The 16935-nt window shown below is 33.1% G+C and overlaps 1 protein-coding gene across 11 annotated transcripts in view; it reads left to right on the forward strand.

Moving 5' to 3' along the window:
• POSTN (periostin) overlaps positions 1–16935 on the forward strand; it is an 81580-nt gene that overhangs the window by 51505 nt on the left and 13140 nt on the right. For 8 of the 11 annotated variants that reach the window (XM_053708421.1, XM_053708417.1, XM_053708425.1 and 5 more), the window contains exons 12-19: positions 3290–3420; positions 4741–4871; positions 6769–6871; positions 7746–7813; positions 8044–8089; positions 8413–8457; positions 13405–13467; positions 14083–14121. In XM_053708421.1, coding sequence (XP_053564396.1) covers positions 3290–3420; positions 4741–4871; positions 6769–6871; positions 7746–7813; positions 8044–8089; positions 8413–8457; positions 13405–13467; positions 14083–14121 — 626 coding nt within the window. Of the gene's footprint in view, positions 1–3289; positions 3421–4740; positions 4872–6768; positions 6872–7745; positions 7814–8043; positions 8090–8412; positions 8458–9853; positions 9899–13404; positions 13468–14082; positions 14122–16935 lie in introns of all 11 variants that reach the window. The other 3 variants (XM_053708418.1, XM_053708420.1, XM_053708419.1) reach the window with 3 other exon arrangements.

The raw sequence follows: 16935 nt of genomic DNA on the forward strand, positions 1-16935 counted from the left end.
TAAATGCCGACAGCATACGCTGTCAGCATTTATCATTGCACAAACAGTTCTGGTGAACTGCTGGTGCTATGCCGCCCCCTGCAGAATCGCGGCCACTAGCAGGAGGTGTCAATCAACCCGATCGTATTCGATCGGGTTGATTTCTGTCCGCTGCCTCAGAGCAGGCGGACAAGTTATGGAGCAGCGGTCTTTAGACCTCTGCTTCATAACTTCTGTTTCTGGCGAACCTGAAGTCTCGCCAGAAACAAGGGGCCTCAAGCTCCATACGGAACTTGATAAATATACCCCCAGGTTTCAACTTTACCTCAAAAACGGTAAGTTAGTATTAAGAGAGATACTGTTATCCTTTCCTACTCAGAACATTGGAGAAATGCAATGGAGCCTATTCATGTTAACTGAAAGAGACAGTGGTTTTCTAGCTGTGGAATAACTAAAGTCATAATCTACAAAAACAAGTTTAAATATCACTAAGAGGAAATGCAGCTTTACCAGCGGTAATCAGCAGGGAAAACTATCCAAAGATGCCAAGTGTAATTTGATAAGGAAATAAGAAACATTTCCAAAGAACACATGAGATAATTATCTGGAAATAATACATATAATTTTAGATTTGCTGATTATACGGGTTCCATTATGTTTTCTTGAATTGCAATTTATATGACACATGAAAAGTTTATGTAATAAACCACTTGTGGGTCGTCTGGCTTACATGTAGCAAGTGAAGCATTATTTGAAGCTTTCTTCATTTAATTTTGGTACATACTATTATAACCATGATTTTTAAAATGAAAAACATGTCATTTAGTTCAGTATTATCCAATGCAAGGCAGAGAGGCAACACTTTCCTACAGTGTTTTTCATCTGACACACACTTTCATAGTCCAAGCAACCCCACTGTACAGAGGCATAACTAGAAACCACAGGGCCCAGGTGCAAGAATCTAAGAAGCCCCCCCCCAAAAAAAGGGCATTTTATACATATCTTTTTTTTTTTTTAACATTTAACGCAGAAAAAAAATGTGAATCAGATTGCATGTCTGCAAAAGGAGGTACCCTGTGCCCATAGTCTGTGAGATGGTCTGACCCCCTATTTCTGTATATAGTGACACTGTTTAACCCACCAGTACTGTATATAGTGAGTCAGTGACACAGTCTGTAATCTGCCGTTGAGTTGGCTGGCCTGACCCTACCCGCCCCAGTACTTTATAAAGTGACCACAGTAGTCTGTGACATGGCCCAGCCCCCCGTACTGTATATAGTGGTACTGTATAGTGACACTGTTTACCCCCTCCCCCCCCATGCTATAGTAACAAGGTCTGTAATTTGCTGGTTCCACAAACATACACACACACACACATACATGCATAAATACACACACAGTCACATACATACATACACACATACATACACACATACACACACACACATAAACACCAATGGGTAAGACAGAAAGACTAAGCCCTGTAGTCAGAGACACTAGTGAAGCATCATGTCACACTCACATGATATCAGTGCAGGCAGTGGCAGGTCAACATTTTTTATTTAAAAAAATACGCTTGGGGGCCCAGTCGCAATTGCAACCTCTGCACCCCCTGTAGTTTCACCCCTGCCACTGTAGCAGTGTACTTCAAATAATGTATTTCTGTATTTGTGCATCCACTGTATATATTTTAGATCCTTTCTAATAAATGTTTATATAATTGTATACATTTAATAGAATTTACAAAATGTTTCACCAACCCTGAAAATAAAAGAAAAATCAAATTTGGAAGCTCATTTTGAAAAGCTTGGTCTATCCTCCCTGTTCTAGCTGTACAAACAATTCTTTTTTAAAATGTATTTAATCATTTTGATTTATATTGATAATAGCATGTTTACTAACATCATGGTATGTTTTACTTTTCTTTGGTTACTTTAATTATATAAAATGAATGCCAACATTCAGTAACAGGGTAAAATGAGAAGTAGCACTGAATAGGAAAATTAAAAAGCCAAAAAACACCTTGTACTTACATGACATGTCTGTTGTGCTGTTACAGAATAACAAATCAGACAAGACTACTTAGTGTTCTTAACATACTCATCAAGTATTGAGAAAAAGATAGATGACTTATAATAACCGGTGTTCCCTCTAAGGCCTTGTTTTGTGAGTAGTACTGCAGTGAAACGGTTAATGCAGACCACAAGGTTCTGTTCCTTTATGAACTGTTTCACTGCTGGGCCACTAAGAAAATGTGGCCTTAGAGGGAACACTGCTTATAACCACATTAGTGTCTGAAATTAAAATTAATCTGTGGATGGTATGTGTCCTCACTGTTAGTGCCTCCATTGACTCAATGACCTCACTGCAGGAGCTAAAGGGCCTCTGTTTAAATGGAAGTGTATCATTTTACAAGTTTTAAAGCAACAAATTCTGTCCTACACGAGAGAACACCACTGGCATTTTTTTCCTTTAGTGTACTTCTGTAGTCAATTGATCATCCATGACCTCCTACGCCATCATCAGCCATTTTATTTCCATACAGTGGAAATGTTTATTATTATTATTATTATTAATAATAATAATAATAATAAGCATTTCATGTTACAATAAAGACGTAGAACTAAAATGATAACAATAATAAAAACAAATTGTACAACTACAATGGTGCTCAATTTGTTCTAACAACAAGAAGCAAAAAGAAAGAAAAAACATTTTGAACAAATTTTTCTCCTAAAACAATGCCTGAATTGCTCTGAGGCTCTCATAAACAAATATGATTGTAATTTTACAACTGCATGTCTGTACAGAAGGTGTGACCTCTTATAAGGCATACTGAACACACCAATTCCTAATTTATCTAAGTAATCTAATTATATCAGGGCTCTTGAATCCTCACATATTTTGTAGGATTATCATGTTTTGAGAGTTGCTCTACCAGCTACCCCAACCATGTTAATATTCTGATTCTGTAGACAACAGCTGGGACCAATATGCACAGCCACATCCATGACTTTAGATTTCCTAACTACATATATGGTACCACCCAATCTCACCTCTGGCTACCATAAAAATGATGTCCTTATATACATCTATTATGACAAACATAAAGCTTTCACTGACCCACTCACAAGTTTGATACATTTACCTTTATAAAAAGGTGTTGCATTACTTTATTTAAACATTTAACCTTATAAATATTAATCTTAACAATTCAGTTTCCTTTTTAAGATATTAAATACAATGTTTGTGTATATTGTGTGACTGAATATTTAAATGTTTTACTTACATTTTCTTCTGGTTTTGTTAGCATTTTCCTGAGCCTCATTGAGCATGCTGAATTGAAAGAACTTCTTTCTCAACCTGGAGCCTGGACCCTGTTTATTCCAACCAATGATGCATTTAAGGGACTCAGCGATGAAGAACTAGAAATCTTAAAACGTATGTTATATTTGTAACTATATTTTATGCAAGGACAGGCAAAATGGCAAAGCTAGAAAACAAAGAAAGAAGAATAGTAAATGGTTTATGAATATGTCTTCATGGTAGCCAAATAAAGCAATACAAACAATTAAATTATTAGTGAATAATATTGATACTTATGGTAATTATTTAAATATACAATATAGAAACAAAAGTATAATGTAATGTCATAAAGCTTATTGTTTATTACAAAGCATTATCACATTCAAGAAAACTATCCCTGAAACAGTTCTTAGAGGATAAAAAAGTTGAATTAAAAGAGGCATTACACTCAAAATGTTCTACAAATGTATTTGAAGCAATAGTAAGTGGAAGCTGAAAAACTATTTTTTTTACACTAAACCAACTTTTGGCTTTCCATATGCTGTCGCTAATGAACTCAAGCTTGAAATTCAGGTTCTTTTGATAGATGTAAAGGGTCAGAAAGATCAACTAGTCTTAGCAAATGTGAAACATTAGTAAAACATGGAAAGCACACATTTATTCACTCAAAATATATGAAAAAGCTATCTATAAATATGAAAAACAAATATACTAATAAATATATTAAATCCTCAAATATTAATGATTAAAGTAACAATGGATTCATAATTTTATTCAAGTATATTTTTAAAACCACAAAGATAAATATATTAACTAAACTTAATGAACTAAACTAAAATTCATGTAAGTTTAATAGTTTATTAACTAGTTTCAAAGATATGCATGGCCATTGTGGGTTGAACACAAGTAAAGGTGTCACATGCAAAACAAGTGTTTACTACCACTGAGCTAAGAAAAATACTGTAATGCTCAGTTGCTGAACATTAATTAAAATGGGGGTAGAGTCAACTTATCAACTGATTTTCATGCATGGACTGAATAAATATAGAGACCTAATAAAAATAAGCTGATAATACTTACACTTTTAATGGCCCCTTTAATATAAATGAATTGATATAGCACTTAATGGTGCCTAGTTTTCAATGCTTATATTCTATACTAAATGGGACATAAGGTGATTGATCACAATCCTTTAGAAAACGTATCTAATGATTTCCAATATAAAAAAACAACATTAAACTCTATGGGGCCTTTGTAGATAAATCATTTGATACATGTTTCTCCAGGATTGTGATCAACCCCAAAGTTAGATAAAGAAGGGGATTTTAGACAGATTTGGACAGACCATGCAAAAGCAGCAGTAAGACAAATGGAGAAGGTATAGTAAAACAGTTCTGAAGAAGAGCAGCGTTTTATAGTTTTGTATCTCTACATAACTTTATTTATAATTTACAGGAGACAAAGTTGCACTTCAAAATATTCTTCTTTACCACCTGGCACAAGGAGTATTCATCGGTGGAGGATTTGAACCTGGTGTGACTAATATTCTCAAGTCTCTTCAAGGAAGCAAGATCATGGTTAAATCTGTAAGCTATTTTTTATAACATTTAAAGGCAAAACTGCCAGATATGCTTGATTTGATTAAATCTGAGTTCTGCAAAAATTATTTGTTTTGTATATGTCTTGTGACATTTCTAAATATTAATTGAGAGCTAAAGTCTGATTTTTGGGTTTAACCCCTTAACAACCAGCGCCCTGTACAATGCTGGTCGTTATGCCCTTAAGGACCAGTGATGTACCCTATACGTTGCTGCTGTCCTGGGCCTCTCTCTGCCACGATCTCGTTAAAAATAGCAAGATAGCGCTATTTCTGCATGCCCCATGAGTGGGGCAGTGCAGAAATAGACGGGCAGAGTTACCGATGCAGAGAGGGCCACTCTGTACAGGGAGCAGCGGTGGTGCTGATTGTTGGTGGTTGGAAGGTTAAAGAGGCAGGTGGACGGCCCATTGCTGGAGGGGGACGAGAGGTGGGCAGGATTCGCGCACAACTTGTGCACGACAGTTAGGGAAAAAACCCCCACTGAGAGTGGCACTGAGGGGGGCGGAGGGAGGGAGAAGGGGAAGCCTGGTTATAATACTTAGGGATGGGATAAGAGGGTAGAAAGTCGATCTGGGAGGGGGAGGGGGGGAGGGTAAAAATTGGTCTAATTTACAACAAACTGAGTACTGGCAGACAGCCTTTTATTTTAGTACTAGCAGACTTTCTGTTAGTACTTAAGATGGGGATGACCTTTTGAGGGGTGGGGAAGGGAAGAGAGCTGTTTGAGAAGGGTCAGGGAGGGATCAGGGGTTGGGATGTGTCAGGTGGGAGGCTGATCTCTACCTAATTAACCCCATTCACTGCTGGACATAATACAAGTGTTGTGCGCAGCGGCATTTAGCAGCCCTCTAATTACCAAAAAGCAATGTCAAGGCTATATATGTCTGCTATTTCTGAACAAAGGGGATCCCAGAGAAGCATTTACAATTTGTGCATGATTGCACAAGCTGTTTGTAAATAATTTCAGTGAGAAACCTAAAATTGTGAAAAAGTTAACAATTTTTTTTTATTTGATCGCATTTGGCGGTGAAATGGTGGCATGAAATATACCAAAATGGGCCTAGATCAATACTTTGGGTTGTCTACTAAATAAAATATATATAGTTTTGATAGGTATATATAAAAAGGGCTCTATTTCTGTTTAAATGTAGTGATGGCAAAAACGCTAAAAATGCTCTGTTCTTTTGGGGAAGTTTTTGTCTGAAATGCCCGGTCCTTAAGGGGTTAATCAAGTTTCATTGAATATTGAATATTTAAAGGGCTTCTCAAACATGTCCTCGAAATTACAGAGACCATGATTTCCTTGTGGAAGTATGTCACAGTTTTAATACAGTTAAGCAATCCTTTTACAGGGCTGAATGTGTTAAACTATCCTAATGCCAGGTTTGAGAACAAAGATTAGGACTATGCAACGTTCACATTGCTAATTGAAAAAAAATGGTTATTAAAGATTAATAATGCATGGTTAATATTATACTTGTAAATATGTCCAAATATGCTAATAAGAATAAAAGCAAAGAGTAATGCTTAAATATTGACATATGGAGATGCTGACAGGTGGCTTTGCATGTTTTGTTGTATGTTATATATATGTTTCAACTTAATCAGTAATGCAAAATACTATGTTCACTAGCGTAAAACTGTGCACTTGTATATGAAATTAGATGAACGATGAGAGAGTCTGTTGTTAGGAAGTAGCTGAGTACATTGTTTACCTCACCTAATTACCAAATAATGATACTGAAAACAACTGCTATATACTTTTAGCTATACAGTAAAGCCTGTGCTTGCTGTGTATTAGTTATGCGCTCTAAGTGATAAATACTGAAATAAAATTTTACAATTATAAATATATTATACATTTATACTTTCCCCCCTTGTAGGTGAATGACTCAATTTCTGTGAACGATGTTTTCTCAAAGGAAGCTGATCTTATGGCAAGCAATGGTGTAATCCATGTGGTAGATAAACTACTCTTCCCATCAGGTTAGCATGTTAACAGAGCACTAATATTTATATATTTGTATATACAGTACCACAGATAAAAAGATCACAAAGGGTTTACTGAGTTGTTTAATCTAAGGAGGCCAGGAACATTTTGAACATTTCTTTATACATTTGTTTAGGTACATATTCTGAGCATATGCTTTTGTGCATGTATGGAAAACAATGGTTTTAGTATAACTTACATTATTGTTTGGTATGTCTGCTATTTAGTTTATATTTTATATAAAGTACGTATGTCCCAAATTTAGGATCAGGAATCAAGTGAATTTCTAGTAAAGATTTATCATTTAGTAGCTGGTCCTACTTACGTCATGTTTGATGCAAATAGTAGTATATGAGTGATAAATTTGTAGTCCCATATAATGAATGAATGGTGTGAGCAGCTTCCAGAAAAGGTTCTGTTCTTCTGAAAACCATGCTCTACTGTTGTTTTACACAGAAATACACATGTTGGCCTGTCTGTGTAGTCTCACAATTTACACCCTTTGACTTTTGATAGTCTGATGCATCATCAATCTTTTCTTTCTTTATTGGGGCAGCTGTAAACTCTAATCTGAATAAAGAAATGTATGGCTCCTTTATCGTGTTCTGCAGGGGCAACCTCAGAAGGAACAAATGAGAATTACTTTTTAGTGAATCAGCTAAAAAATACTTGAAGTTCTTCTAACCTCAGGTTGACATGAATGATAATCTTGCATTTATTTTTTATAGCAAATGGTGTGTTGATATATTGACTCCATTGTATAATAAAAGTAGTAAACTGTAAAAAGATATTATTGCATATTTACCACATTTACTCAGAAGTGGTTGTAAATGTATTTATTTGTATGTAACCATTTCTATTTTTTTTCAGATGTATCTGTTGGCAACGAACAGCTATTAACTATTCTTAATAAAATTATCAAGTACATCACTATTAGGGTAAGCTACTGTATAAGATGCAGTTAGCATACATTACATAAATACCTATCTATCTATCTATCTATCTATCTATCTATCTATCTATCTATCTATCTATCATCTAGGTTTTTACACATAATATATTGACATGTTTTACAAAGTTTTATTCAAGGTCACATTTCATTATACAAGAGAATAGCAGTAGTTTCGTTTTACAAAACATATTTTAATTGTTTAATGTTTTCTCCTAGTTTTCTCGGGGTAGCACTTTCAAGGAAATCCCCCTCACTAAATACAGTAAGTGCAATTAACTATTGAATGTATCCCTTTGAATCAAGTTGCTTCCAGTAATTTGCATAACTAACATATGCTCATTTGATCTATGTCTATAGCTGAAACCTGTACAATCATGACCTTTCAACCATGTTATTCTGCCATGCTTCTTTGATTTATTTGGAATAATAAATGTACTTTTATGAATGTTTGTACCTGTTAGTGGACTTTTTTGTTGGCAAAGGTTTACTAAGGAAGCTGTTAAAATGTTTCGTCCATTGACACAAAATACAAATGTTGCTAACACAGGGACATTTATGATGTAATTACGTTTCTTTTTCTTGCAGTTACCAGGGTTATTACTACTAGGCTAGAACCTATTGTCATTGAAGGTAAGAATATGTTTTTCACATTTTCAAGAATAAATATAATTTTAAACCTGAAATGTTTGTTTGTCCTTTATGATCAAATACCTCCATTATAATTTCCAGTATATATAAAAAAAAAATATTGGTGCTATTTAGAAAGTATTTTATAGAGTTTGAACAACATTGCAAGTTAGTTTCACATCCATATGGATCAGTGCCAGGTATATTATCTTGGTTTATTTTATTTTTTTTGTCTACAAAGTAAAAGACTGTTACTATAATTGCCTGATTTCTCAAAGAATCAGGACAGCACAAAGATTAATAATTAACCTGATCTTACTATAACATGTTAGCTAGGAAACAGTTCCCTTAAAGGGATATTCAAGTCAGCAGTTAAATACACATAGATGAATTACATCTTTAAATAGGAGCATAATTGTAATAAACAAGTATTAGTAAAAATCATTCTAGTAAAATGTATCAATGTTTTAGTGTTAACATTTTTTCTGCATGTGCATGTGAAGCATAGCTATATATTCTCAGCGCATCAGCATTTTAAATACTGCAGCTGATTTGAGCACCAGTGCAGCTTGTATCATATCAGCAATTAACAAATTGAGTCATTACCAGATGGTAAAAGAAACATAGGCTCTCTTAGCAAGTACTGTGTTTAAAATGCTGGTGCACAGTACATACTTAAATACACTTTTTGCTAATACATGTTTATTAAAAAATGCTTCTATACAAAACTGAAATGCATCCATGTGGATTTCATTTTTGGCTGGAATGTCCCTTTAAATCTGTCATCTTATTAAATGATGCTTCTGTTTATCAGAATAAATTCTTTCTCTCTTATATTTCACTGCTAGGCATCCCTCCATAACAGACTATGTTGCCTCTAGGTTGGGAGTAACCATGCCTCTTGGAAATTAAATGTTGATACATGTAGTTTAAAAAATGATTACTTTGAGACAAGTGCAGGCACCAAAGCCAAAGGAATGTTGCATGATATATTAGCAATAATTTCTCATAAGCATGTTATATTGTCTGATATAGCATGCATAACCAAGAACTAGCAAAAGGTCTTCTATTTGCTATAAGATGCTTTTGTTGCTTTTTTTTACCCCATGATATTCTGCATATTATAGGGATAAAAATGTACCCAGGCAAGTTGTTGATAAGAGTCCATTCTATTCAAAGTTGGTGCAGGACACCCTTTTAAATTGTCTGAGCCCTTTATCTCTCTCCCACCCCCAATTAGTGGTTGGTGTTTTTTGTAGCTATTATATAGCCAATACTGCAGCACTGACATTTTCAGTAAGGGTGGTGGTCACAACGGGCAAAAGGCAAAATTGTAAATGACAAAATAAAGGTAAAGGAGCTGTTTTGGGAACAATTTAAAACACTCTAACAGCTGCAGTTACCAGGGTTATTACTACTAGGCTAGAACCTATTGTCATTGAAGGTAAGAATATGTTTTTCACATTTTCAAGAATAAATATAATTTTAAACCTGAAATGTTTGTTTGTCCTTTATGATCAAATACCTCCATTATAATTTCCAGTATATATAAAAAAAAAATATTGGTGCTATTTAGAAAGTATTTTATAGAGTTTGAACAACATTGCAAGTTAGTTTCACATCCATATGGATCAGTGCCAGGTATATTATCTTGGTTTATTTTATTTTTTTTGTCTACAAAGTAAAAGACTGTTACTATAATTGCCTGATTTCTCAAAGAATCAGGACAGCACAAAGATTAATAATTAACCTGATCTTACTATAACATGTTAGCTAGGAAACAGTTCCCTTAAAGGGATATTCAAGTCAGCAGTTAAATACACATAGATGAATTACATCTTTAAATAGGAGCATAATTGTAATAAACAAGTATTAGTAAAAATCATTCTAGTAAAATGTATCAATGTTTTAGTGTTAACATTTTTTCTGCATGTGCATGTGAAGCATAGCTATATATTCTCAGCGCATCAGCATTTTAAATACTGCAGCTGATTTGAGCACCAGTGCAGCTTGTATCATATCAACAATTAACAAATTGAGTCATTACCAGATGGTAAAAGAAACATAGGCTCTCTTAGCAAGTACTGTGTTTAAAATGCTGGTGCACAGTACATACTTAAATACACTTTTTGCTAATACATGTTTATTAAAAAATGCTTCTATACAAAACTGAAATGCATCCATGTGGATTTCATTTTTGGCTGGAATGTCCCTTTAAATCTGTCATCTTATTAAATGATGCTTCTGTTTATCAGAATAAATTCTTTCTCTCTTATATTTCACTGCTAGGCATCCCTCCATAACAGACTATGTTGCCTCTAGGTTGGGAGTAACCATGCCTCTTGGAAATTAAATGTTGATACATGTAGTTTAAAAAATGATTACTTTGAGACAAGTGCAGGCACCAAAGCCAAAGGAATGTTGCATGATATATTAGCAATAATTTCTCATAAGCATGTTATATTGTCTGATATAGCATGCATAACCAAGAACTAGCAAAAGGTCTTCTATTTGCTATAAGATGCTTTTGTTGCTTTTTTTTACCCCATGATATTCTGCATATTATAGGGATAAAAATGTACCCAGGCAAGTTGTTGATAAGAGTCCATTCTATTCAAAGTTGGTGCAGGACACCCTTTTAAATTGTCTGAGCCCTTTATCTCTCTCCCACCCCCAATTAGTGGTTGGTGTTTTTTGTAGCTATTATATAGCCAATACTGCAGCACTGACATTTTCAGTAAGGGTGGTGGTCACAACGGGCAAAAGGCAAAATTGTAAATGACAAAATAAAGGTAAAGGAGCTGTTTGGGAACAATTTAAAACACTCTAACAGCTAAAGTGGATCATTGGGAACACATTGATGAGGATCTAATTTTACATTAAATTGGGCTCCATGTAGAAAGCAGCGAAAGCTGCTACTGGGCCTGTGTGGCTCAGTTGTGTGAGCCTGCTTTCCGCATTGTAAAAAGCAATAGTCATCTAAAGGCTGCTTTTTACCCTCTTTGTCACCTCTGAGTTGGCAAAGATAAATCGTCCAAACATGTTCGTCGGGGTGATTGACAGGCCCTGCTCGAGCAATAGCACATACGGGCAGTGGATGCACAGTGTCCATTGCTTGTTCATTGCAAATCTGGCTGGACAGATTCACAAGTCAGGAACCTTGTCTGTCCACCACTTAGTACAAGGGGCGATATGACTCTTTAAGGGAAAGTGTTTTCTTTTATGATTCATATGAAGGAAGCACCTGTTTCATGCATAAGAATTAACACATTTAGGACAATAATGTGCAAAATCTCAAGATGTCAACATTAGGGACAGCACAATACAGAATGTAAATTCCCTTATATGTGTCATTGTATTGTATGTGTTTATTAAATTGTAATGATATCACTGCTTTTTAAATACTGACAATTCTTGAATAGCAGTTTCTTGAAAATGCTATAATAATCTAGCTGATATTCAGTTATCCTATGAAGTAAGAAATGCCCCATTTAATTTAATTTAATTTAACTCTTAATAGTGACACATTTGCTGCAATTATTAGTAATGTTCTATATGAATAACACTGTTATAGTCATTGAAAACACTATTGCCATAGAGTGTTCAAGGCTCTTGCACATTCCAGAATGTTAATTAGTTTTCTCTCTTGAGAAACTCATGGGAGTTTTAACAAAGGATATCAAGAGAAATATGAATTTGAATCATGAAGCTTTAAATTTTCACTTCCATGTCCGTTAAATTTAATTCTACATTGAAAAGTTATTGTAAATGTATGAATGTGTAAAGGGACAATAGACGATCTACCCATTTACAGTAAAGTAAATTAAAAATTACATGGTGGATGGATTTCAGAGGGAAACAATGATTGATGGAAGTACTTAACCAGTATACAGGTAAAATAGTCAGTTCTGGTTATAATAATGTCCCATTCAATCAAGAGATGGTAGACATGTGTGACTTGATGATTAATATGTTAAACGATTACCTTTTTTAGTACACTTTATATCATCATACATTGCATCTTCAGTATTCTTAGGTGTTTGGGCAGTCTGTGCAGAAAAATGTATATACTCTTTATAAGCAGATATATTTGTGAGTGAGCAATAACAACAATAACAAGTGCATATGATAGTGGTGACATCATTAGACACAATTGATGAAAATTTAGGAAACTTTTATCCTACCTGTACTAAGGGATGCAGGGGATGTTAATTCTGCTCTGTTTGACCAGATTGACCATTACAACTAGAAGTAGATGCAAAGAACAGATTTGGCTTATTGAGTTTCATGGAAATGATGACACAAATATGAATAATGGTGGAAGATTGGAATAGAAGATTAATGTCTCAATATAGCATAAAATCAACTAAAAGGTTCAAATATTCAGTGAGGGTACAATTAACACGTGTAGAAGGAACTAAGAGCATGCATGGATTTTCCTATAAAATAATCCATATGATTGATTCAACTAAAATAATGAGGGTTTAACTCAGCATCAATAAGCTTGGTAAAGTTGACCGAGATATAAAGAAGTGAATATTAAAAAAAAGAAAAGTATTTTATCAATACTATTTTTTATTAGCAACATGAATTAAAGAAACACGCAGAATATAGAATAGTACAGTGAGGATGAGGTTTGTAAATAAATTTTAAAATACACACAAGCTATTAAAAGTTTTACTTTTATAATAAAGACCATTATTATTATCGGTTATTTGTAGAGCGCCAACAGATTCCGCAGCGCTAACCATCAATAACATGACATATTATGTCCTCAACATTTGAAATTAGACATATATAGACCTTTGCTTTTTTTTATCTGCTAAGATTTATTATATTATATTTTCATTATTATAAGTATTTTTACATACATGAATCATTTAAACATAACAAATGTTTACATTTTTAAAATATCAAATTAAATAAAGTTTTTTTTTTCCTTTGAAACAGAGCCCAGCAAAACTATCACAAAAGTAATTGGTGGTGGTCATACAATCCACAGAGTTATTAAAGGTATGAAACGTAAAACTTACTGGAAAAAAACATAATCATATGATCTTATGAACAATGCCGTATCTAATGCACTATTTTAATTATTAGGAAGTTTATTATTTATTATTAAAATGCAATTTTATTAAAATAAATCAGTAATTAAGTATGAATTTGTTTATCATAAACACAGAGATAGATTGTTTAATGTAATATTATTTGTATTGTTCTTTTATGGATGTTTTCTTTATTTATGTATTTATTTATTAGCTGATCTTTGTTTTAATTTTTGTGGCTTGAATCAAATGTGTAATTTGGTGAACTAACAGAATTCCCTTAAACGAGGTATATGTGACAACATTTTAAAGAAGCATATAAAGAATATATGGACCAAACATTAGCCCCATTTTTAGCTTGAATGTTTTTATTATAACATAACAAATCATTTTAAAATTTTTGTTTTAACAAAACACTGCAACTCTAATAGTAAAAAAATGCCATTCATCTATTGTAACATACTTACAGTATATTAAATCTAAGGATATATGATGTCATATTGTTAAGAAAGGTGCAAACTAGATGTTTTCCCAGTAGACTGACAATAACAATGTTTTATATGCACATATTACTTTACACAAGGAGACAGTTTGACTGAAGATCAAGAAAACATAAATTCAGGTATTCTCCAGAGCAGTTTGTTTGTTTTGGCTCAAGTCACTATGTTCACTGGCATACATTTATAGGAGCACAAGCAGCTGTTACAGCGTTCAACTTGCCTGCTGAAGTGGTATAGAAATTGTATCCAAGTATTGCCTGACTTGGATAGTTTACCACCCTGTTTAGTGCACACTCAGTCACATGCATGAGATATATGTTTGAAGAGAGCAATAAAGAAAGATACAAGACACAGTTGTCAAGTTGTTTATTGTATGTTCACGTTGCAACTGCTTGCGCATAGTCACAATTCACATTATTATATATTTCCTATAAATATTTAACATTGTTCTTTTTTATACTCCTATATTTAACCTCTTATGCTTTCTTCTTTTAAAACTAATACATAAGCTCACTGAATGAAAACCAAGAATATTCCCTCTTTCTGCTTTCACTTGCATTGGTCTTGCATTTTGAGTCACACAATAACAATTTTTGTTTTCATACTAATTGCATTGTATGTCTTTTAATATGATGATAATAATGATGAGGATAAAAAATAAACAAAGAAAATATGATAACTTCCCTGTACAATTAAATATACAGGATTTGCTGTGTCTAATGGTATATTCTGCTACTCCTAAATTCAACTTGAAAATGTTCTTATTTTTGAATTGGCATTTTCTTTTTTTCTTTTATAAATATATGTTGTTAACATTATTTTAAAGTTCACGTTTAGCTTTCTATGGGCAAGATTACGAGTAGAGCAGTATTCTGTGTTCACATTCGAGCGTTAAAGTCCGCTAGAAGACAAATTTTTCGCGCAGAGATTGGCGCTTGTTTTACTAATTAAAAATAAAAAGTTTATGCTCTCACATTTGCAAAGTCACTGTAACAAAGAGACTTTGATAAGTCACGGATGCAACATCGCATTCCCCCATAGACTTCAATGGAGCCAAAAAAGGTGAACAAAAATTACCCACAAGTCGCGCAAACATGATCGCAGTTATTTAAAAAGTGCAACATAAGAAAATATTATTGCATATTTCATAATCCAATGTTTTGCACATGGCAGAATATGTTCTATTTATTCTTAAAGAGATATTTAAATATATTTCACAAATATATATTTATACCTCTATATATATATATATATATATATATATATATATATACTTGATTATATATAGGTATAGAAATATACAGATATTTATATCTATTTCATAATACATAAAACATATTCTGCTATGTGCAAAACATTGGAATGTATAATTTACAGTAAATACATAGTTAAACATGTTATTAAATATGAATACTGCATAAATATGATTTTACATGTTTTCATCTACTTCACTGCAAAGGGTTCCAATGCATCTATATATGTGTCTATATGTGAGTAAATATTTATTTTTCTGTTTATATGAGTATATACCTGTGTAAATACATATATACAGAAAAAAATACATATGTACACACACACACATATATATATATATATATATATATATACATACACATATATATATATAAACACATATACATATTTAGACATGTATATATTTCTATGTTAAAGTCCTTTGCCTGCCTATTTATTTTTTTTAACACCTGAGACCTCACATCTTTGAGCTCTTATAACTTTTTTGAGCAATTTTTTTTAACACTTTTTATTAGATTGTTTAATTGGGAGTGTAACTTTACTTTTAAATGTAGTTTTGATGTGTTTTGTGAAACTTAACCAGAGCTCTGCAGTCGCGATAATAATTCTAGAGTAAATCACGATTGATCTCAAGAATTCTTGCACGCAAATTACCATATCAGAGCCTGATATCGCTTGTGAGCAAACAATAGCATGCCACTCATAATCTAGCCCTAAATCACCACATCTAATTGATAGATATTTATTTATCTATCTTGTTTATTATCTTTTTTTTCTTTTTTTTTAAATCCTTTATATAACTTACATTTTATCTGTATAAGCTTATTTGCCAAAGAGCACGACTGCTCATTTAGATTGTTTAAATTGATTAAATTTAATTTTAACAATCTTGAAATACATGTTGCTTATTTAGGTATTTATTGATCATTGGTCAAAATTCACTAAGCCTATCCAGCTTCACCAGTTGATATGTTGTTCTATGAAGCTGATTCAATAAAGCTTACTTGTTATTAAAATCACCTGTTATAAAAATCTGAATTTATCATTAAGTGAACAGAGAACTTAGCAGTTTGTATACATCATGGTAGGCTCCCAAACTTTGTTTCAAATTTATTAAAATAAATAAAACAAATACATTAATAAAAGTGTCATTGAAAGCCAAGACCCCTGAGTGTCCCTCAGGCAAATACCGTCATAAGAACAAATGGGCTACTATACCACTGGTGCACACAACTTTTATGAATTCATTTATTTTCCCACAGCTACAATGCTGGAAAAAAATGCTTTTTTTATTAGACACTGCTTTATTGTTGGTACAAGATATTTTTTTATTATAAAGTGACACTGATACTCTGAGCTCTCAGCTGCTTTTCTCGTAGATAGATTTACACTACTACATTAAGGGAACAACCTACTATTCCTATAGATTCAAACAACCACTTTGAGAGAGCAAGTTGTTATTTTCATATGGGGCCTGTTTCTCTAAGGCTCTCTAGTCTGGTAAGATTATATAAAATGCCTTGCCATTATTACAAGGGCCTTCAGGGCTTGTTTTAAAAGCAACGTATTTCTTGAAACTGTGTATCTCATTAAGCTGAATTAATTAATATTCTTTATGTTAAGGAAATACACTTACAATATAATGTTCAGTAGAATAAGCTGATGATTTTTCTATTTGTTGG

Source organism: Bombina bombina, chromosome 3 (genome assembly GCF_027579735.1).
Source record: "Bombina bombina isolate aBomBom1 chromosome 3, aBomBom1.pri, whole genome shotgun sequence".
Taxonomy (NCBI): domain Eukaryota; kingdom Metazoa; phylum Chordata; class Amphibia; order Anura; family Bombinatoridae; genus Bombina; species Bombina bombina.